This window comes from Choloepus didactylus, chromosome 16, assembly GCF_015220235.1.
Source record: "Choloepus didactylus isolate mChoDid1 chromosome 16, mChoDid1.pri, whole genome shotgun sequence".
Taxonomy (NCBI): domain Eukaryota; kingdom Metazoa; phylum Chordata; class Mammalia; order Pilosa; family Megalonychidae; genus Choloepus; species Choloepus didactylus.
The window spans coordinates 72805830-72830705 of record NC_051322.1 but is presented as its reverse complement, the minus strand read 5'-3'; the positions used below and the strand labels follow the sequence as shown (position 1 = coordinate 72830705).

The 24876-nt window shown below is 39.2% G+C and overlaps 1 protein-coding gene across 3 annotated transcripts in view; it reads left to right on the top strand.

The window, feature by feature from the left end:
- The window catches only part of PTPN2 (protein tyrosine phosphatase non-receptor type 2), a 104211-nt gene that overhangs the window by 22565 nt on the left and 56770 nt on the right, over positions 1–24876 (top strand). For all 3 annotated transcript variants that reach the window (XM_037805569.1, XM_037805570.1, XM_037805568.1), the window contains exon 2: positions 10626–10716. In XM_037805569.1, coding sequence (XP_037661497.1) covers positions 10626–10716 — 91 coding nt within the window. The remainder of the gene's footprint in view (positions 1–10625; positions 10717–24876) is intronic.

Sequence of the window (24876 nt, the reverse complement as noted above, 5' to 3'; positions counted from 1 at the left end):
TGGAAAGTCCCCGGAAGCAAAGAAACTGGATGCTTTGCATTTCAGCCCCTTAATTTTTTTTACAGCTTTATTGAGATATATTTCACAGATAATAAAATTCACCCATTTAAAGTGAGTTTTTAGTGTGTTTACAGTTTTGCAACTAAATCTAATGTTAGTACGTTTTCAGCACTCTGTAAAGAGAGCCTGTACATGCTTAAATACCAGCGTTCAGTCAGGGTTGCTGCCTGTGAAATGAAGAGTAACTGGGTGGCTAACAAGAAAGTATCTTATTCTTGCATTTCAGCCTAGCATTATTTGAGCTATAACAAAATTGTTTTTATAGTAAAATCAGTCTAGCTTCTTATTTCAAGCCAGGTTTCCAAATAAATTTCAAGAGGACTTAAGTGGTAGGTATATTAAATTGTTAAAAGATGAAATAGTAGAAGAAAGTTGGTACATTCAGAATTTAAAATTTGAATCTTTGCTGGAGATAAGCTATAAGGCCATTGGTTAAAGTGGATTGTTCATGATGTTTCAGAAATTAAGCTTGTTTGGAAAAGGAGGTGATGGACAATCTTAGTAGGCAATCCGCATATGTATGTAAATTTCAAATACAACTAAGGTGCTGAGTGGATTTTTCTCCCAAAGAGCAGAGTGGCTCATTTCCATTTATTGATTTGTTATTCCTTTGTTTCTAGCTATACTGTCCTGCCAAGAAACTCTATGAGTTTATACTATTTTTAACAAAACATGAATTCTTGTCTTTTAGATAGCTGCATAATACTGGTTTTAATTAAAGGTAAGGTTTAGTATTGGATTAGAATGGTGGTTCTTAGTTTGAAGGCAGGGTGGATTTTGCTGCCTGGGGACATCTGGCAATGTCTAGAGATACTTCTAGTCATCACCACTGGGGGTTTGTTTCCTGCCTCTGTGGGTAGTGGCCAGGGGTGCTGCAGACACCTTGCAATGCCCAGGATGGCCACGACAGCAAGAATTATCCAACACCAAGTCTCAACAATGAAGAGCCCAAAAAACCTTGGATTAGCAGGTTTTACTGCTGACAGGAACCATTCTTGATGTAGTATTTAGGGGCTCTGTTTATGGGTTCTCATGGCTATGGGAGTTTTAGAATCAGCACATGAGCAGAGCTGATTTTGCCATGTATGATGGACCTAGTGAATAGCTCAGCTCCATGCCTTCCCAGCCCCATTTTGAGAAGTCCCACTTATTAGTCCTTATACAAAGTATTTATAAAATGATTTATTTTTGTGTGTTGGATATCACTGAAAATACCTTGTGTCAGATCTAGTTATTGTTGAGATTTGGCTATGCCATGTGTATTAGTCAGGGAGCTGCATTTTGCTGCATGTGAAATGAAATCAAGTGCTAGTTGACTTAGCAAGGAGGGGGTTGCTTTTCTTATTTGAGAGTCCCAAAGAGAGGTGGCTCCATGGGGACCAGTGACCTGGCTTTCTTTATTTCTGCTTGGTCTTCCTTAGCATGTGCCACAGGAAGCTCCTGGCTTTTCCCACCCCCCTCCCCCGGACAGCAAACCCTGAGCCAACCCTTCTCATAAACGCTTCCTACTGACCCAATGATGTCTGCTTATTCCCATTAGCCAGAACTGTGTGGACTATGCTGAGCTGCAAGGAAGGCTGGGAATAGAGCTTTTTAGTCAGGCTCATTATAAATCAGAAAACAAAATCAGAAACCTGTAGTAAGAAAAGGAAAGAATGGCTAGTGGAATTTAAAGTATTGGGGATTCTTGACTTCCTAAATGGAGTGAAATTAAAGAAAAGTAAAGAACAAATAACACCGTTGGAGATTTGAGAGAACTGACTCTCTGCAGAAGTTTTTTAAAAAAAATTTATTAGTTGAGAAGTAAAGTATTTATGTTATGAATGTATTTCTTACCACAAGAATTTGGCCGTTTTATTGTGTTTTGTAAATTTTAAATTCTTTACCCCTATACTTGGGAGCCTGCCCTCTTATTTGTTTGCGATATCAGTAACAATTTGTTACAGTATACACAAGTAAGTGTTCTTTCTGCCAAGAATAGGAATCAGTGACTGTCAGAACTTAACTAAGGAAAAGAAGTGTATGTGGGTAACACAGGTGCTAGGTACTGGAGAAGGGCTGGACTTAACCGAGGAGGAGAGGCGTATGTGCATAACACAGGTGGTAGGTTCTGAAGAAGGGCTAGCGTAGTGGAAGGCATCCTGCCCTATGGGCATTGGCATGAGATGACTTCTTTGGTTGGTTAGTAAATCCCCTATTGCAGTTAATGGTTGAGGAAAAGAGATTATGTTCCTGAAAATTTGTAAACCGGAGCCATGACCAATTCATACATCATGGTTTTACCCTGTGGGAGAACAGCTGCTTTTTTTTCTTTTAACAGACTTTATTTTTTATAGCAGTTTTAGGTTTATGGAAAAACTGTGCAGAAAATACAGTGAGGTCTTATATATATATTTCCCCTTTCCCCCGCCTCATGCACACAGTTTCCTATTACTAACATTTTGCATCAAGGTGGTATATCTATTACACTCAATCATCCCACATTGATACCTGCTATTAATTAAAGTCCGTAGTTTATAGTCAGGTGCACTCTTTGTGATGCACAGTTCTGTGAGTTTTGACCAGTACATCCTGTCGGGGGTCCACCATGGATCCATGGAGTAGTTTCACTGCCCTGAAAGTGCCCTGTGCTCCAGGTCTTCATCCTTCCTCCTCCTCTTTAACCCCTGGAAACCAATGATCTTTTTACAGTCTCCATAGATTTGCCTTTTCCAGATTGTTTTATAGTTGAAATCATGCAGTTTATAGGCTTTTCAGACTGGCTTCTTTTACATGCCAGTGTGCACTTAAGGTTCCTCTGTGTTTTTCTGTGGGACATCTTTTTGATGTGATTTTACAGCTAAATATTTGTTAATATTAGGACTGTATTATACCAGCATTTATAAGTATTCATAGTCTCACTAGTTGATTATTTTTTTAAAAAAACTTAATTTTGAAATAATTTCAGACTTACAGGAAAGTTGCAAAAATAACACACCAACAGTGCATAGAACTCCAACATACCCCCCAACCCAGACACTCAGATATACCACCACTAGTTTATTTTAAAGTTATTTTTGAACGTGGTTTAAAATTCAAATGGTACAGAAGGTCTCCAATAAAAAGCAGTCGTACTTCAGGACAGAGGATTACTTTGGAAACAAAGGAGAGGGCGGCAAGATCAGGAGAAGGCTTAGCAGTATCTGGAATATTTTATTTCTTTTTTTTTTTAAAGAGAGACTTGTAGCAAATATGGCAAAAATTGTAATAAGTGTTTAATCTTACTGGTGGGAACATGGCTGTCATCTTGTTGTCTGTATTTTTCTGTTTGAAATACCCCTCTCCAGATGCCCAGTCCTGCAGTCTTCTATAATTATTTAATGTATTCTCAAGTATATTTGTCTTAGTAGAGTCACCTCACCGCCTTCCAAATAGGAGCATGCCACACATACTCCCCTGTGCACATGGGAGCGTGCCATAAGCGCTCTCCTGCACACATGGGAGTGTGCCATACATACTCCCCTGCGCACACAGGAGCACGCCACACGTGCTCTCCTGCGCACACGGGAGCATGCCACATGTGCTCTCCTGCGCACACGGGAGCATGCCACATGCTCTGCTGCACACCTGGGAGCACACCACACATACTCCCCTGCACACACGGGAGTGCTGCACACATTCTCCTGCACACACGTGAGTACACTACACGCTCTCCTGCATGCACAGGAGCATGCCATACATGCTTTCCTGCACTTTTACTAGAGCCTGTCTTTGAGATTGTTCCATGTTGACATCTGTAGTGCTTGCTGTCCGCACTATAACTTACCCTACCAGTGTGATAGTAAAGGCGTGTCATTGGAAGGACATTCAGGTCAGTGCCATATTTTCACTGTTTTCTACAGTGAGCATCCTTGTGTGTATATCTCTGCACACACGTATGTGAGGAAGGAAGTGAAATTGCTGAGTCAGAGATCTTGTCATAGTGTTCTCAAAAAAATTGTATTAGGTGTAATATAATATAAGAGGACCTTTCCTTTGCACTCGCTCACCAACATGGTGTTATTGGATTTTTTTATCCTTGTCCTGCTCTGTACTTCATACAGAAGAGCTAGCAAGAGAAAGATGTATAATTTAGTATATTTTAAGTAATTTTCTTTCTTCTTATTAACTTGCAATATAAAGCTGTTTATACTTTGTAGTGTTTCAGTGTTCCATATAATGTTTGAGGTTATACAAATAAATATAAACCTAGATCTGAGTGTGTTTAAAGTTAATTTTACATATAAAATGTAATTATTTGACATTTTTATTTTTATAACTGATTTGTACACAAGGTTGAAGCTATTTTTCTTGTTTCAGCTAGCCACAATATTTGCCATGATATGCTTTTTAAAATGTATATAAACTGTTTATTTTGAAATAATTGCAAACTAACAGGACAGTTACAAAAATATACAAAACCCTTACAGAGAACTCCAACCTACCACCCCTCCCCGGATATACAAATCTACCAACTTTTAAAACATTTTGCCACATTTGCTGTGTTTCTCTTCCCCTCCCTCCCTCCCTTTTTCCTTTTCTTTCTTTCTGTTCTCCTATCTATATCTGTTTTCTAAATACATGACAGTAGATTTTATGCATTTTATAATATGCTTTTATGGAAAAGTATTTAAAACTGAAAGGTACTATTTCTATGTAACTCATATGAGGCTGGTATACTTGGATACCATGCCAAATGAATCTTATGAGAAAAGAAAATTAGAGTTCAGTTCAACTTAAAAATATAGAAGCAGAAATCTTAAAATACTGGCAGGTCAAATCTAGGAGAGGCGATGCACACACACATACACATATATTTTAATCTGGACTAAGTAGAATTTTTCCCAGGAATATGCAAGGGTGGACATTGCAGTATTTGGAAGTTTATTACTGTAATTCAACACATTGCAGGATTGAAGGAGAAAAACTATTTGGTCATCTCCATAAATGCAGGAAAAACATTGACTAAAATTCCACATTCATTTACAATGGAAACATTTAGCACACTAGGAATTGAAGGGAGCCTTCTTAACCTCAAAAGGGTTAAGATCAGAAACCTGAAGCAACATTACACTTAGTGGGGAAACCTTAGAAGCAGTTCATTTAAAATCAGGGTAAAATCATTTCTGTTTGTCCTACACATGCAGTTAGACAAGCAAAAGAAATGAGGTATATGAACTATAAGGCAGAGACAAAATTATCACTGCTTGTTGATGGTGATCTTCTACGAGGGAAATTCAGAACAAGCTACAAAGTATTAGAGCTAATGAGAGCCCAGCAAGATTGCTGGGTTTGTAGGTAGCATTAAAAAGTTGATAGTGACAGTTAAATCAGTATGGGTGTGCATGTGCACATCTGTGTGGCCGTACCTACCCACACTCAGGTCGTGCAGCCCACAAGCTGTTTGTAAGGTGACTGTTCCCCCCACTGAGATGCAGGGTCCCTACCCCTGCATCCAGGAAGGGGCTTGGGACTCCAGCCAACCCAGTACAGTGGATGTGATTCTATTTGACTTCCAAGGCTAGATCATAGAAAAGGATACAGCTGCTGCACGGGGGAGGTGCGTGCTCCCTCCCTGTCTACTTCTCTGTCTCTTTCCCTCTTCTTCTCTCCCTCTCCCTCTCTGTATCCTTCTCCATCCCTCTCTCCCCCTTCCTCTCTCCCTCCCTCTTTCCCCCTCCCTCCCTCCCTTCCTCTCCCTTCCCCTCTCTCTCCCTCCCTGCCATTCTTCGCTCTCAATCCCTTTCCCTCCCTCTCTTTCCCTCTCCCTCACCCTTTCTTCCTCTCCCTCATTCCCTCCCCTCATTCCCTTTCCCTCTCTCCCAGCCTATGAGCCACCCCAGTTAATGCTCACTGGAGCACAGATGAACTATCCCAAATTGCAATTCATGAGCAAAATAAATGTTGCCTTTGTTTGAAGCCCCCCTCCCCTACAAAAGGCAGTAGCTTTCCTATAGGATAGAAATGACCAATAGATTAAAAAAAACAAAACAAAACAAAACAAAAAAACACAAAACAACCACAGTAGCCACAACAACTGTAAGGCTTCTGAGAATACTTAGTGTACCTTTATGAAGAAATTTACAAAATGCATTAAAAAATCATGAAATAAGCATTAATGGAGAAAATAAGTAGAGGCAACTTGCCTTCCCAGACATGTAGACATTACCAAGCTATGGTATCTGTAGTTTCGATAGTGTCTGAAAGGTCGGCTCATGGCTCCTTGAAACAGAATGAGAATCTGGGAACAGACCCTTGCATGGAAGGGTACTTGATTTATGCTTCATCAGGTGTTAAGAGTTAAATGCAAAAGTCAGTAAATGATACTAAGTTAACTTTCCACTTGGAGAAAATAAAATAAAGTTCATATTGCATACTGCAGACTAATACCAGTGGTTTATACCTTCTTACCATTTCGTTCACCTCCAGGTTAGAAATGTGTACCCTGTTTCATCAGTAAAAATTTTAAGTACTCAATTTGTGTGTCTAAAGTTTATGGCATCATTATAGTTTATGGGAATTATATTTACATGCAGCAGTTAGTATGAAGTCTTTATTTATTGCTTCCCTCCTTAAGAAAAAAAACTTATTAGGAACTAATAATTGAGTTTACAAGTCCTAGAAATTAGGTGAACTTTTAACATTAGGCCCAAAGAGTAAAGATGTGAAGTAGAAATTAGGAATTGAGGGTTCCATTCACTGCCTCCTGACCCTCCTCTCCGCACCGCCTTCTTTATCCTGGGTGACTTTGGGGTCTCTGTGAAAGAACTGTGTAACGCAGGCCTTATAGCTCAACTCTGACTTTGACCTTCAGTAAGCCTCACTCTGAAATCTTTTTTTAAAAATTTATTTGTTTATTTTTAATTGTGGTAAAATATACATAACCCAAAAATCATTTTAAATATTTTACATGGACTATTCTTTGACATTGTTGACAATTCACGACTATTTCCAGACTGTTTTCATCATCCCCAGTAAACACTCGCATTCATTTAGCAGCAACTCCCCATTGCCCCTTCCCTCTCCCCTGGAAACCACTATTCTGCTTTCTGTCTCTATGAATTTGCTTATTTTAAGTTTTTCATATAAATCATGCAGTATTTGTCCTTTTGTGTCTGGCTTATTTCACTCAACATGATGTCTTCAAGGTTCATCCATATGGTAGCGTGTGCCAGCACTTTGCTTCCTTTTACAGCTGAAAGATACTCCATTGTTTGGATGGACCCCATTTTGTTTATCCATTGTCTGTGATGGACACTTGGATTACTTCCACCTCTGGGCTGTTGTGATTAATCTGGTGTTCAAATATCAGTCTGATTCTCTGCTTTCAGTTCTTTTTGGTATGTGCCTAGCAGTGAAATTCCTGGGTCATATGATAATTCTATGTTTACTTTTCTGAAGAACCACCAAACTGTTTTCCACATATCTCCACCATTTTACATTCCCATCAGCAATGTATGAGGTTTCTGTTTTTCTGCATCTTTGCCAACACTTGTGTTTTTCAGTTTTTTTTAGTAATAGCCATCCTAGTGGTGTGGAGGGGTATCTCGTGGTTTTGCTTTGCATTTCGCTAATGATGTTGAGAGTCTTTTCATATACTTATTGGTCATTCAAATATCTCCTTTGAAGAAATGTCTATTCAAATCCTTGGGTTGTTTGTCTTTTTGTTGTTGAGTTGTAGGTGATCTTTAAATATTCTGCATATTAATTGCTTACAGATATATGGTTTCCAAATATTTTCTCCCATTCTGTGCATTGTCTTTTCATTTTCTTGCTAACGTTCTTTGAAGCATGAAAGTTTTAAATTTTGATGAAGTGTTTTTATCTATTTTTTCTTTTGTTGTTTGTGGTTTGGGTTTGAAATCTAAAAATCCATTGTCTACTACAACATCCTGAAGATATTTTCCTGTTTTCTTGTAAAAATTTTGTAGTATTAGTTCTTATATTTAGTTGTTGATCCATTTTGAATTAATTTTTGTATATGGTGAGAGGTAGAGTCCACATTAATTCTTTTGCATGTGGATACCCAGTTGTTCCAGCACCATTTGTTGAAGAGACAATTCCCTTGTCAAAAATCAACTGGCCATAGAAGTGTCAGTTGGACTCTCAGTTCTATTCCATTGGCCGCTGTGGTCCATCCTTATGCCAGTACCACAGTGTTTTAATTATTGTAGCTTTGTAGTAGGTTTTGAAATAAGGAAGTGTGCGTCCTCCAGCTTTGTTTTTCTTTTTCAAGGTTGTTTTGGCTATTCAGGGTTCCTTGCAATTCCATATGAATTTGTGGATAAGCTTGTCCAGTTCTGCAAAAAAAGGCTGCTGGCATTTTAATAAGGTTGCATTGAACTTGTAGATAACTTTAGGCAGTATTGATACCTTAACAATATTAAGCCTTCCAATCTGTGAACACCAGCTGCCTTTCCATATATTTGGGTCTTTTTTAATTTATTTCAGCAATGTTTTGTAGTTTTCAGTGTACCAGTCTTTCACCTTCTTGGTTAAATTTATTGTGAGGTATTTTATTCCAGGCTGCTCTTAACTCTCCATTGGTACCTGGTGGATCCTGTCCTCTTCCTGGTCTTTCAGGTTTCCCTGAAATGCTCCTTGCATTTCAGTCTGCTTTTTTGATTTAACTTGTCAAATTTCACAGCATTTTCTTTTTGACTCTCCGAAGTTTGGGATTACACTGATGTGTTACTCAGTTTCAGGAGAACTGACATCTTTACATTGAGTCTCTCAATCCATGAACATGACAAGTGTCTTCATGTATATTTTAGTTTTTCATAAATTTTATAGTTTTTCCCGTAGTTTTGTTTCAAGTTTTTAAAACTACTTTATCCTTTGTAAAGTTGACTTTATTCCAAATGCCACCTGGTATCCTAAATTGGATCACCTGGTGAGCTGGGCTGTCCATCTGCTGCCTCTGTCTGCCCTGCCTCTGTCTGTCCTTCCGCTGTCTCCGCACAGCCATGGCTGCCCGTACAACTCCCTCCGCCTGCGCTGTCATGTCCTCTTTGTCGTCCTGCCTCTCTGGCCTCTCATTCTCTTGCCCTTCTCTTCCTCTCTTCTCCACTCACTCCTCGGGGAGACTTTGCTTCTTAAGAGTGCTGAGGCCCTGTTCTCTTCCCATCAGGTGCGTGGGGTGGGCCGAGAAAGCCAGAGCCAGGGCCCCCAGGCCCGCGAACTGCGCATTTGGACATGTGTGTGCAGGGAAGAAACAGCACACCACTGCACCGCACCTGTCCCGACAACACTCTGAAATCTTAACTCGCCTACTCTGATAGCTACTTTCTGTCCTGCCACCTGTCCCAGGGCCATGACAGGCCAGGAGGGTACGGGAACCCTCACTAAGGGCATTTATCAAGAAATGAATAATTTATGCATAATTTACAAGACTATCTAATGCCTTTAAAAATTTTTTTTTGTCGTATGTGGTGGCATGAACAAAGCCAAACCTAATTTTTGCTGTTAGAGCAAAAAAAAAAAATTTTTTTAAAAATCTGTTTCTGAATTCTTAGGCCAGCAATCCATTTGGGGGATAAAGCCTGACCATGCTTGGTCCCCAGGTAGCTCAGAGCTGGTGCAACGGTCCCTGCCTTGGTTTGCGGGCCTGCTAAGACAAGTAACATACAACGGATTGCTTGGCTTAAACTAGGGGAATGATTGTCTCATGGTTCCGCGGCTAGGAGGCTGGCTTCCTTCGGGAATAGCTGCATCCTGGTGCTGGCTGGCTGCAGTCCTTGGGCCTCCTCAGCTGTTCCATCACATGGCAATGTCCTCCCCTCTCTTGTTCCTGTAACTTCCATGTCCTCTTTCCCCACTAATGGGATTCAGACCCAGTCGACTTCAGGTGGCCACACCTGATCTAAAAATAACATCTGCAAGAGGCCCTGTTACAATGGCTTACAGCCAAGGGAATGTGGGTTAAGATTAAGAACGTGTTTTCTGTCATGTGTAACTCAATCTACCACCCCCTGACCCCTGGGACTACATTACAAATTAGCTTTAATTATGAAGTGGGAAGGTACACTACAGAGATCACTTAGGGTACTCAAATGAGCCTCAGGCCTCAGGGTTGTCACTAGGAATTTATGGCTTTAGAAATAAGTTTTTGGATATTTTGGTCAAATAAGTAACAGGATGCATGAAGATGAAGAAATGGAAATTTTACAACAGAAACTCCAAATGTAGGTGCTGCTTATATGCATGTGTTAGAAATTTGAGTGTGAGGCTGCTGACCCTAATTCTAATCACACGAAGTGGCTGTGTCGGCTCGCTGGTGGGGGTACCTGCGGGACTGGCTCAGCCCTGGGGTGGGCTGCACGGGGCTTTGAGACCTTGGGCTGACTGTGTGACCTTTCAAAGCCAATAATCCCACATACGTAAATGGGGAGGCTCCTTGTTCATGGAGCTATACAAAGGGCTTTACATGGGGACTTGGCAGAGCATAAGGCCTCAACAGGTTTTTTTCAAAATACTGGCTGGGAAAGTATCTGTTTTGCTATATAAAATTTATGAGGGATATTAAAATACATTTTTGTTATTTTAAGGAAATTCGAAATGAGTCCCATGATTATCCTCATAGAGTGGCCAAGTTTCCAGAAAACAGAAACCGAAACCGGTACAGAGATGTGAGCCCATGTAAGTACCTGTGGGTTTGTGTGCGGGGCGGAGGTGGGGTGAGGTGGCAGGATATGATGAAAGGGATGGGTGGGGCCACGGTTGAGAAGGCTGGTAGTTTTCTTCATCTTAAAATAGCACATTATTTAAAAGTATTTCTTCAAGGCATGGATTAGTTATTTGGGTGTTTTTCCTACCAACTTTATTTTCTTATGCATAATTTTCCCTTAAAATAATTATAATCATATTAGTATGTGTTTGTGTATTCAAATGTACATACATGCATATATATATTTCCTTTTCATATGGTTTGGTCCCCCTGCCGCCCCAAATTAGAAAGTATTACAAACTCACTTCAGAAAACTTATAAAGCACAGTAGAGTATTAGGTAAAAAGCCTGTAATTTAAAAACAAAAATGGTGGGATTTATATCCTTTTTGTATTTTTTCCTCTATAAACATAAATTTGTTGGTTTTTTATTAAAATTTTGAATTCTCCACATAACTCATTTCGCTCTTTTCCTATTTAGCAATAGAGGTAAACTGTTTCCTATTGTAAACACAGTTTTTTAGTGGCTTTTTAATAGTCCATTGAATGCTGTGCCTGTCTTCTACTTAGCACTTCCTCTGTGGTTGGATGTTTAACTTGTGGTGGATTTGTATATGTAATTTGGCAAACAATTCTAATACTAGGGTTTTAAAAATCTGTTCATCATGAAGTGATTTTATTTTTCAAAAGAGCTATGTGGTGTGTTTTTGTTGTAATCGATACAACTCATTCAGATATCATATTGAGCTGCCTTCCTAATCCACAGTGTTTCCCCATGTCTCATTTTAGTAGGCTAAACATAGGTTTTCTCTTTAGGTCTACTTGTTGGTAGAGACTTTGAAATAATGTGTTGTCTCTCTCCCATCTTGATTTCTGCATGGTTGTGGTTCTTTCCCACGTCGACTGGGATTTGGTGCTGGTGGGCCAAGGCCTGCTCGCTCTGTCCTAGGCACAGGCTCTCTGCCTCTGCCTGCTGCCTTACACTACATCCTTGACTGTGGGTGAGCTACTTAGGAGGGTATGGACACAGCACTGGAAATCCATGTTACTGAAAACAAACCCACACTTTCAGTCTTAGAAGAGCAGAATGTGTTTCTTCATTTTTACCAAGTATGTTTTCATGAAGAGTGTGTTGGCTGATTTTAGGCAAATCAAATGAGAAGAAATGTCTTAAAATATTTTGCGTTTATTTTAAATTACTTCTTAAATGTTATGTTTCTCTTACATGAATTTTTCCTTACCAGTTAGACGTGTTTGTAAAGATAGGTAGTTGAAGAGGGGTCTTCTGCTTTTCTTCATTTGCCGCACACTTGAAGATGGTGCCACGCCATGAGTGTGTGGGCATGCTAACACGTACGTGCTCCTTCACCCTCTGCCAGGCTCTGGTTGGTAATCACTGAGCTTAGAGGACTAATCCCTCATGTATCCTATGAATTTTGAAGACAGTATTTTCCAGTTGTACATCTTGCTTTGCTGCCTTGAGTTTGGGGGAAAATGATTTTGATCATTGTAGCTTTGTCTGCAGTCAGTTGTAAGATAATACAGAAATACAGGCTGCCCCTTGCCTGGTTTTCCTCAGTGGTACAGTCCACCTAGATTTCACCAGATTTATCTGTGCTCATTTGCGTCTGTTTAGATCTGTACAGTTTTATCACATGTATAGCTTCCCATGGTCAGCACCAGTTCAGGAGCAGTTCCATCCCAGGGACCTTGGGCTGCCCTACTGTGGCCACAGCCACCCCTCTTCCTTCTTCCCCAACCCTGTGTGGCCTTTAATCCTTATGTATTTGTTGTAACTGCACTTATTGGATGTTTTAAGACACATCTGAATCCCCTCATTATTTTTATCAAATTGATCTAAGTAGAGGAATTAAGAAAAAGTTGGGAGCTGAGATACTTTTTTAAGAAGTAAGACATTTGCAACTTACATTGCTCTCTGGTGTGACTTCCCTGCTGAGCTTTAGCTTATATACCCAGCTACCCGTTGGGCATCTCCAGCTGGCTACTCCCGGGCTCCAGGGCACCTCACTGCACCTCCACTGCCATTGATACCAGTCTCTGGTGAAGAAAGCACTGAACCTTTTTCAGAGACGAGGCCCTTCTTCCTCTGAGCCCCCTTCTCACAAGCTGGTCCTCATAGCTGCCTTTCTTGCCGGCACTGTCCGGTGTCCTCTGCAACTGTACTCTGTTGTAAGCAAATTCCTTTTCCCTTAACCCTCAGTGAATGTTTTCCCCACTTCTTTACCCTACTAGAAGCCTGGCTTTCCCCTCAGCAAACCACCTTCTCTTTCTCTCTCTCAGGTGGGGGCCTCAGAAATGTGGGCCTCCTAGTCCCAGCCGCACATCCAGGCTCCTGCTGCCTAGACAGGCCACCCACTCCCTTCTTGAGTCCATCCACTCTACCCTGAGGACCTGAGGACGCTATCGCTGCCCCCTGACCCTCCTTTCCCTACTGCCGCCTTTATCCTGGGCGACTTCAGGGTCTCTGTGAAAGGACTGTGTGACATGGGCCTTATGGTTCAACTCTGACCTTGACCTTCAGTGAGCCTCACTCTGAAATCTTGCCTACTCAGATTGCTCCTTTGTGTTGTACCACCTTTTTGCTCTGTACTCCCAGTGTACCTGTTCTTTTCTGCATCACGCTCCTTAATTCTTTGACTTTTTCATTTATTACAATATATTGCTTTCTTCCCTACCCTGCCTAAAACTCAGTAACTTTCTTGGTATTCTTCAATCTCACCTGCCTTGTGAAACCCCAACCTTGAAATAATCACTCAGCATCTCTAACCTTTGGGGCCACTAAGGTAAACAGGCTCCGGGATGAAGTGGGCCCCAGTCAGTGCCGCTCCCATTCCTCAGCTGCTCCCCTGAGTGAACCCCTCTTCTGCCCTCTCACTCGGTGATCTTGCTCTCTATTTTATAAAAAAAAAATTTAAATATCAGGAAATGACTGTCTTCATTTTGATTTTCTACCATCAGGAAACATATTTCCCTTGGTACTCATCCTTTCTTGATTCCCAGGGGAAGGCCTCCCCTCCTCCTCTCCTAGGCTGATCCTTTGCGTCCTGATTCTTTGTGCCTCTTCAAGGACCGTGCTGCCATCACCACTCTTCTTTGTGCCTTTATTCTCTCTCTCTAGTGACTCAAGCCGCTCCTGCCTCAATCCTTACATCTCACCCCACCCTCACATACCTGTGCCTTTATGGCGTGTACACACATATGTAAACACACATGCGCACACACATACATACCCCCCTCACACACACAGAGTCTTCAAAAGGTATATTGTGCTATTGACGCTCCATCTGTATCACTTTGCATTCTTTAGCTGATGCTTCTGTTCCAGCCTCTCCACTGAAACTTTTCTTCTGAAGTACCGTTAATGTCCTAGTTTCCAAATGCAATGAGGGACTTCCCAGTGGGCTCTTATCTTGCCCCTCTGTGACTTTTGACATGTTGACTAAGTTTTCCTGTTTGAAACTTCCCCTCCTTTAACTTCCCTAGCACCACTTTTTTTTTCCGATTTTCCTCTTGCCTCTCTGGCTGCTGCCCCATTCTGGGGGCTTCTCTTCTCAGTTGGCCCCTTTTGTGTCTTTCTCTGGGGCTCTGTCTCTGCCTTTCCTTCCTTTGCACTCTCAACACTTGAATGAGTAATCTCATCTTCTGTGGGTTCAGTTAACCACTTCTCTGCTTAGGTCCTCACATCTCATCTGCAGGCTAGCCTTCTCTTCTTAGCTACGGATACTTTTATGCACGTTACCCATCTCTGTCTGCAAGTCCTGTAGCCACCTAGACTCAGAATGACCAGACACTGAGCTAGCCTTCCTCCTCCACCTCGTCTCAGACAATCCACTGGTCCTGAGATGATGCTGATACACCTTTCTCAACTATTGTCTTTCCTCCAAAGAGAGGAAGATCCTATGTCATTATGCTGTCTAAAAATGTTTCTGTACATAGTAGATACAATTTTGGTTTGGTTCAGAAAGCATTCACTGAAAGTTAGCTACATTTTTTGACACTATGCACAGAGAATACAAGGATGAATGTATGGCCCTGTCCTCCAGTAATTTACTGAGCAGTGGGGGGGGGGGGGTAGATGCAAATCATGTGCTGCATGCTGTGATATAAATGTGGTGAAGCCTGACAGTGGATTGGTGGAGCACAGAGAAAGAGGCACTCAGCTCTGCCGGAGCCAGAGATGGCTTTTAAGAGAATGAATGGTAGCTAGGTAGACAAAGGGGAAATGGAAAAGAAAGTCTTTAAAATTCAGAGTTCCAAATATTTCTTTTCCAGATTTGGATTCACACAGGTCTGGATTCAGCAAGTCTGGAAATCTGTATTTCTAAACAATCTCTTTACATGATTCTTATATACCCAACTTGGCACCAGTTCTTTGGAAGTATGAAAATGAGAGACATAAATGAAAGAGGGATATTTTGAAATAGAAAAAATTTGAAAAGTCTACAACCTTCCTAAAATTGCCATGGTCAAGAGATACTGCAACTGTCTCAGTTAATTAGGAGACAGATGTTGAAGAGGTGGACAAATAATTGGTTGAGAGGAATGGTGTGCCGGTTTGGATGTATTATGTCCCCCAAAACGCAATGTTCTTTAATGCAGTCTTTTTTTTTTTTTTTAAATCTTCATTTTATTGAGATATATTCACATACCACGCAGTCATACAAAACAAATCTTACATTCGATTGTTCACAGTACCATTTCATAGTTGTACATTCATCACCTAAATCAATCCCTGACACCTTCATTAGCACACACACAAAAATAACAAGAATAATAATTAAAGTGAAAAAGAGCAATTAAAGTAAAAAAGAATACTGGGTACCTTTGTCTGTTTGTTTGTTTGTTTCCTTCCCCTATTTTTCTACTCATCCATCCATAAACTAGACACAGGGAAGTGTGGTCCTTATGGCTTTCTCAATCCCATTGTCACCCCTCATAAGCTACATTTTTATACAATTGTCTTCAAGTTTCATGGGTTCTGAGTTGTAGTTTGATAGTTTCAGGTATCTACCACCAGCTACCCCAATTCTTTAGAACCTAAAAAGGGTTGTCTAAATTGTGTGGAAGAGTGCCCACCAGAGTGGCTCCTTTTGGAGCCTCTCTGCCACCGAAGCTTATTTCATTTCCTTTCACATCCCCCTTTTGGTCAAGAAGATGTTCTCCATCCCACGATGCCGGGTCTACATTCCTCCCCAGGTGTCTGATCCCACGTAGGGGGGAGGGCAGTGATTTCACCTTTCAGGTTGGCTTAGGTAGAGAGAGAGAGGGCCACATCTGAGCAACAAAGAGGCATTCGGGAGGAGGCTCTTAGGCACAATTATAGGGAGGCCTAGCCTCTCCTTTGCAGCAACAGTCTTCCCAAGGGTAAATCCTGTGGTAGAGGGCTCAACCCATCAAACCACCAGTCCCCTATGTCTGTGGTCAGGTTAGCAACCATCGAGGTGGGGTAGGCCAATACCCCTGCAATTAATGCAGTCTTGTGGGGGCAGATGTATTAGTGTTGATTAGGTTGGAATCCTTTGATTAGTGTTTCCATGGAGATGTGACTCAGTCAACTGTGGGTGAACCATTTGATTGAAATATTTCCATGGAGATATGGACCCCGCTCATTCAGGGTGGGTCTTGATTGAATCACTGGAGTACTCTAGAAGAGTTCACAAACAGAAGACCTCAGAGCAGCTGAGAGTGACATTTTGGAGACTGCCACTGAAAGCAGACTTTTGCTGACCTTTTGAGGATGCTAGCCCAGTGTTTGCTCTGGAGAAGCTAAGAGGAAAAAACACCCAAGAGCAACATTTTGAAGAAAGCACAGGAGCTGAGAGAGAAGCTGAAACACAACCCAGGATCAGCAGACACCAGCCACATGCCTTCCCAGCTAACAGGCTTTTCAGATGCCATTGGCCTTCCTCCAGTAAAGGTACCCTATTGTTGATGCCTTAGCTTGGACACTTTATGGCCTTAAGACTGTAACTTTGTAACCAAATAAACCTTTATAAAAGCCAATCTATTTCTTGTATTTTGCATAATGGCAGCATGAGCAAACCGGAACAAGTAGATTGAGCATTATCTCTCTACTATTCAAGATTGCTGCCAGATTTTGAAATCTGCATTGCTATTTGCTACACAGGTAGAAATCCTAGGTTACTATTTGATCTAAAAGGAAATGCTGGTGGTTTTTTGGTAAAGTGTCATCTGTTTTCCCTGGCTATGAAAGAGTCAGTTTTTAAAGAAAAGTAACACAGAGACTTCTGATTCTGGTAGTATGGCACATTAGATATTCCTTAGTCCCTTGCTGCTACAAAATAAGATCCTCAATGAGACATACTTTTTAAATGAGTTGTTGGGTGAGCAGGAAGTAGGGAAAATTTCCAGGTCCCTAGTTTTCCTCACCTTCCTAAAAAAATGATCTCAGCAAATGGCATAGCTATTCTGAATGCAAATGCAAGTATCAGCCCGAGATTTGTATGTGCCTAGTGAAATAGCCCCAAGATGCATAAAGCAAATATGGATAGAATTACAGGGAGAAATTGACAAGTCCATGGTCATGCACTTACTGATAAGACAAAAAATCCATAAAGAGACAATTTGAACAGTTTTAAGCTTAATTTAATAAGAAAAATATAGAACCCTATACCAAACAGTTAGAAAATGTATATTTTTTAGGACTTACATGAAATATTTACTAAAGTTTGACCGTCTACTAGGCTTTAAAGTAACTCTCAACAGTTTAAGAATTGCTGGCTTACAGAGCATGCTGTCTGACCACAATGCAATAAAAATACAAGTTACTAATGAAAAGATAAAAATTTCTCATAAATTTGGAAATTAAACATTACTAGGTAATGGTCAAGAAGAAATCATACTGGGAAAATATATTCATGATATTATTCATCAAATCTTGAATAAAACACTTTAAAACAGTACTTCAAAGGCAATATATTATCTTAAATATTTATATTAAAAAGAAAGTTCAAAATTAATGTGCTAAGTATATAACCTAATGTAGAGTAAAAATAAGAGAAAAAGCCCCCCAAAAGCAGACAAGAGATAATAAAAAGAGCAGAAAAATAGAAATCAAAGACACAATATAAAGGATCAGCAAAGCCAACAATTGGTTCTTGATATCTGGTGATTTTGAGCAAGAAAAATAAAAGAGAGAGAGAGAGAGAGAGAGGAAAGGAGCATATAAACAGTGTTGACAGGGAAAGAGGGGGAACCTAAATACAGATGTAAGAGAAATTAGAAAGATAATAGCATACTGTATATAATTTTATGTGATAACTTAAAAGAAGTGAAATAAATTCCTCAAAGATAAACTTACCAAAACTGACTCAAGAAGAAGTAGAAAATCTGAATGTCCTATGACAAAGAAATTAAAGTAATGAATAAAAATCTTTATACAAAGAAAACGCCAGTCCCACTTGGTTTTATCAGGCATGTTTTACAGACGAGTGTAGGAAAATTATAATTTTCCTACATTATAATAACACAATAGAAATACAAAGAATACTCCCCAATTCATTTTATGAGGCCATGATATAACTTTGATATCCAAAGCAGACAGGTTTGATAAGAGGAATATAAATTACTGGCCTGTCTCCTTCATGAATATAGATGTAAAAATCCTAACAAAAGATTTGCAACTGTACAAAAATTAACTCAAAATGGATCAGAGACCTAAATATAAAAGCCAGACCATAAAAATCCTAGAAGAAAATGTAGGGAAGCATTTTCAAAGATCTTGTGGTAGGTGGTGGTTTCTTAGACTTTACATCCAAAGCACAGGTAATGAAAGAATAGATAAACGTGACCTCCTCAAAATTAAATACATTTGTGCTTCAGAGGATTTTGTCACGAACGTGACAGTATTTGGAAACCGTGTATCTGATAGGGATTTGATATCCAGAATGTATAAAGAAATCCTACAACTCAACAACAAAAAGACTGAAAACCCAATTAAAAAATGGGGAAAAGACAAGAATAGACATTTCTTCAAAGAAGAAATACAAATGGCAAAAAGGCATGTGAAAAGATGTTCATCTTCTTTAGCTATTAGGGAAATGCAAATGAAAATCACAATGAGATAACATTTCACAACCTACTAGAATGGCCACTGTTTGACAAACAGAAAACTACAAATGTTGGAGAGGACGTGAAGAAATAAAAACCCTCATTCACTGCTGGTGGGAATGTAAAATGGTGCAGCTGTTGTGGAGGATGGCTTGATGGTTCCTCAGGAAGCTAAGTATAGAATTACCATATGACCTGGCAATCCCACTACTCTGTATATACCCAGGAGAATTGAAACCAGGGACTTGAACAGATATTTGCACACCAGTGTTCATAGAGGCATTACTCACAATTGCCCAAAGATGGAAGCAACCCCAGGTGTCCATCAACTGATAAATGGATAAACAAAATGTGGTATAAACATACAATGGACTTTTATTCAGCTGTAAGAAGGAATGAAGACCCGAAGCATACAACAATGTGGATGAGCCTTGAGGACATTATGTTGAGTGAAATAAGCCGGACACCAAAGGACGAATATGGTATGATCTCAATAATATGAACTAAATATAATGAGCAAACTCATGGATTTAATATCTAGAAGACAAGTTACCAGAAGATAGAATGAGAGTAGAGTATACGGTTGCTTAATTTGTGCAGAATTTTTAAATAAGGTTAATTGTAAAGGTTTGGAAATGGATAGAGGAGATGGTAGCACATTATTATGTGTATAAAGAACAGTGCTGAATTGTATGTGTGATCATGGTTGAACAGGGAAGTTTAGGGTCGTGTATGTCATTCGAATGAAAGCTAGAGGATGAAACATGGGACTGTAAAACATGGTGAACTCTGTTGTGGATGTTGAAGGTGGTTAATTGTACAAATACAAGAATGTTCTTCCATGAATTAGAACAAATGTATATCACAACTACAAGATTTTAATAGTAGGGTGGTTTATGGGAAAAAATACACCTAATGTAAAGTATGGACTATAATTAATGGTAAAGTCTTAATGTTCTTCCATCCGTTTTAACAAGGGTGCAACAGCAATGCTGAGTGTTGCTAATGGGGAGTTTGGGGGTGTGGAGTTTTTCTTTATGCAGCTATGAAAATGTTCTAAAATTGATTGTGGTGATGAAAGCACAACTCTGATTATACCAAGAGCCATTGATTATACACTTTGGATGGACTGAATGGTGAGTGAATAAAACTGTTTAAAAAAAAATGAAGTCATAGGAGAAGGCATACCAAATAGTTGTCCGTTGAGCATCAATTTTTAAATTGTGATTAGAATTATGGATCAGAACTGATGTAAGATTTGCAGATTCTAGTCATTGAAAAAGTTTCCAAGATTGGGAATAAATAGTGCAAAAAGTGTTAATTGGGCTAATTAATCAAGCTAATTAATTCTCTTGCCTAAGATACTTAACCAAAGGTAGCTAGCTATAGGGAACCAAAAAGTTTAGAGAAGATTGGCAGAATATATAATCAAGAGGATTTTTCAGTGTCTGAAAATACATTATTTTATATTGATAAGCATAATAGAAGTTAAAATTGAAAGTGAGAGAGATATGGGGTGCTTGGAGGATCTTGGTAATTAAGTGGTTATAATAATATCTAGTTTTATCTTAAATGCTAGTTTTGTGATCCTTGTCTATAAATTCTAATAGATAGGGTATATGTGTAAAATAGGCTTAAAATTGGAGTTGAAAAAAATTCCCATTTTCTGTACTTCGCTTTTAGGTAGACCTTATTTGTGCTGCCTGTGAACTCAGTGTATATTGTAAAGTTAAATCTACATTGTACAAAAATTATTTAATTAAATCTATGCTTCTGTGTACTTAGAGATGTAATGACATGAAAAAGGATAATTGTCAGTCTTATTTTTGAGTTTGAAAGTCTCTAATTATGAAGAAATTTACCTTAAAAACAAAGATTTTGGCGTAAGTGATTTCTGGACTATGAAAAGACTCTTCAGGCTGATCCTATAGATAATTGTACATGGTATATCTTTGTTCATAATGCTTTTATCATCAAATGCCTGCATGTAAAGCTAATAAGAAAAAGGCTAACAGAATTCCAAGCATATATTTTATTAACAAACAGAGATTTTATGTGAATAACGAATGTCTTTCTCAATTATGTGAGTATGGTTTGTAAAATGCCCACCAGAAGGAAATTGTAAGGTAGTGGTCTTCATCTTTTCCCCACCCTTTCTTCTATTGCCTGCCAGGTTCATTTTTTAAAAAGTTAATACAAAGTATTTTCTCTTGAATTTTCATGCAGAATTCTAAAATAGGAATGGTTTGAGAGTAACTATGTAAAAATTTGATTAATTATAAGTAAGGTTAATTTTATATCTTTATCATGAAATCTTTTAATATGTAAGTAGAAATATGTAATTTGGAAATTAAACACAAATAAAAGGTGACTAATTTTATTTAAGTGGGAAGAAATTATTTTGGCAAGAAAAAGGTTTACAAATTGAATACGGCAATGTATTATGAACTATCATGTCCTTATGGAGTTCTTTTTAGGGTATGAGGGTAGTTTAATATTAGAAAATCTTATAAATGATGTAACAAAGTAAAGGAGAAAAGCCATATTCTTGTCTCAGATGCATAAAAATTACTTAAAATCAATTCCTGCTCATAATTGAAAACAAAATAAAACATATAACGAAGTAGAAATGTAAGGGAACTTCTGTAATCTAACATAAGGTCTCTAAGAGAAACCTGCAACATTATCCCTTTAATGATGACATGTGTAATGGCTTAGGTAAGTTGACGTCCTAACCCCTGGTTCTGTAGATGGTGACCCCCCTTGGAAATACGGTCTTTGCAGATGAAATTAGTTTAGTTAAGATGAGTTCCTACTGGAGTGGGGCCCTTTATGAAAACCATTGCACCTCGTGTCCTTTTAAGAAGAGAAGAGCACCAGCCTGCGAGGGCAGAAGGCATGTGATAGAGGCAGAGAAGGAAGTGCCACAGCTGCAAGCCCAGGACTGCTGGCAGCCTCCGGACACTGGGGAGGGAGAGCAAGGACCGATTCTGTCCTCCGTATTTCAGAGGGAGCATGGCCCTGCCGACACTTTGATTTGTACCGCTAACCTCCAAACCTGCGAGACAATAAATTGTTGTTTTAAGCTGCCCAGTTTTTTTTAAAATTCTGTTTTATTGAGATATATTCACGTACCATACAGTCATTCACAGTGTACAATTAACTGTTCACAGTACCATCATATACTTGTGCATTCATCACCACAATCAATTTTTTTTACTGTTGTGTACTTTTTTTAAATTTTTTTTATTTTTTTATCTTCATTTTATTGAGATATAGTCACATACCACGCAGTCATACAAAACAAATCGTACATTCAATTGTTCACAGTGCCATTACATAGTTATACATTCATCACCTAAATCAATCCCTGACACCTTCATTAGCACACACACAAAAATAACAAGAATAATAATTGAAGTGAAAAAGAGCAATTGAAGTAAAAAAGAACACTGGGTACCTTTGTCTGTTTGTTTCCTTCTCCTATTTTTCTACTCATCCATCCATAAACTAGACAAAGTGGAGTGTGGTCCTTATGGCTTTCCCAATCCCATTGTCACCCCTCATAAGCTACATTTTTGTACAATTGTCTTCGAGACCCACAATCAATTTTTGAACGTTTTCCTTACTCCAAAAAAAAAAAAAAAAAAAAAGAATAAAAATACAAGTAAAAAAGAACACCCAAAGCATTCCATCCCCCTCATCCCACCCTATTTTTCATTTAGTTTTTGTCCCCATTTTTCTACTCATCTGTCCATACACTGGATAAAGGGAGTGTAAGCCACAAGGTTGTCACAATCACACGGTCACATAGTGTAAGCTACAAGTTATACAGTTGTCTTCAAAATCAAGGCTACTGGTTGCAGTTAACAGTTTCAAGTATTTCCTTCTAGCTATTCCATTACACTAAAAATTAATAAGGGGTATCTATGTAACATATAAAAATAACCTCCAGAATGACCTCTAAACTCCATTTGTAATCTCAGCCACTGAACTTTATTTTGTTTCATTTCTCTTCCCTCTTTTGATCAAGAAGATTTTCTCAATTCCACAATGCCAGGTCTGGGCTCATCCTTGGGAGTCATGCCCTGTGTTGCCAGGGAGGTATCCACCCCTGAGAATCATTTCCCAGGCAGGGAGAGGGTAGTGAGTTCACCTGCCAAATGGTCACCTAGTTTTTGATACTTTTTTTTTTTTTTGAAGTTTTATCAGAATACAATTTTATTCATCTTGTCATTCATTTCTTCATTTTTTCACTAAATATTTCCTATATAAATATGACATGTTAGACACTGTGTAAGGCATTAGAGACAGAGTAGTAAATAAGACATAGCTATTCCTTTGTGGTGCCTACAATTTAGTTGAAGACACAAGCAACTAAATAAATGATTGCATAATTACATTGGTAATGGATTATATGAAGGAAAATATAAGGTCTTATTAGAACATAAAAAGAGATGTTAACTAAGCTTATTTATAATTCTAAATTATTCATCTGGAAGTTGACATGGGATGCTAGCTAAAGAAATTTGAAATTGACACTGAAGTCCAATGCTGGGACACATGCATAGTGTTTACTAAAAATGGTTCCAAGAAGGTAAGAAATAGAATAAGAAGATGTAGAGGGTAATTGAAACAGAGAAATAAACACCAATAAAAGAGTAAACTCTTTGGCACTGCTTATAGAAATATTACTTTTGGATACAATTAACTATAACTTCTGATGACTACGAGGGAACTTAGGTAGTTTTATTGTTTGCAATCCTGTAGCTAGTTTTTATACAGTAACCCAAATGTTGAGTTTAATTGGATCTCAATTGTCTTACAATTTTTTTTATTAAATTCAGTTTTATTGAAATACATTCACACACCATACAATCACCCATGATATACAATCCACCGTCCACAGCATGACAACATAGTTATGCGTTCATCACCACAATCTATGAACATTTTCCTTACATCAGAAAGAACCAGAACAAGAATAAAAAATAAAAGTGAAAAAAGAACACCCAAATCATCCCCCATCCCACCCCATTTGTCCTTTAGTTTTTATCCCCATTTTTCTACTCACCCATACACTAGATAAAGGGGGTGTGATCCACAAGGTCTTCACAATCACACTGTCACCCCTTGTAACCTACATTATTATATAATTGTCTTCAGGAGTCCAGACTGCTGGGTTGGAGTTTGGTAGTTTCAGGTATTTACTTCTAGCTATTCCAATACATTAAAGCCTAAGAGATGTTATCTATATAGTGCATAAGAATGTCCACCAGAGTGACCTCTCGACTCCATTTGGAATCTCTCAGCCACTGAAACTATTTCGTCTCATTTTGCATCCCCCTTTTGGTCAAGAAGATACTCTCAGTCCCATGATGCCGGGTCCACATTCATCCCCGGGAATCATACTCTGCGTTGCCAGGGAGATTTACACCCCTGGGAGTCGGGTCCCACGTAGGGGGGAGGGCAGCGAGTTCACCTGTCGAGATGGCATAGTTAGAGAGGGGGGGGGGGGGCACATCTGAGCAACAAAGAGGTACTCAGGGGGAGACTCTTAGGCACCATTACATACAACTTTAGACTCTCCTTTGTGGTAATGAGCTTCATAAGGGCAAGTCCCATGCTCGAGGGCTCAGCACATCAAACCACCAGTCCCAATGTTTGTGACAACATCAACACCAGTCCAGGTGAGGATGTCCAACACATCCGCACCTTCCCCCAGATCCTTGGGGCTGGGAAGGGGGAGGCTGTAAATATATTTTTTATTATCTGCCCAAATTACTCTAGGATGTGTCACTATTTCACTCCAGCCTATACTACCCTACCGTATCTCACTTCCTGTTCAAAGTTCCATGCAATTGTGGTGTTTGAACAAATCGACTGTAGAGTTGTACCGTTTAGAAAATTTAGATCCTGTACCAAATAGATATCTATTCCCTTGGGCTCATATGAAAGTTGAAGTTTTAAAACACAGTCAGTTTCAATCTTTATCCTTTGGCCTGGCTTGCCCTGGTCTTAACCAGACCTGCTTCATTCATA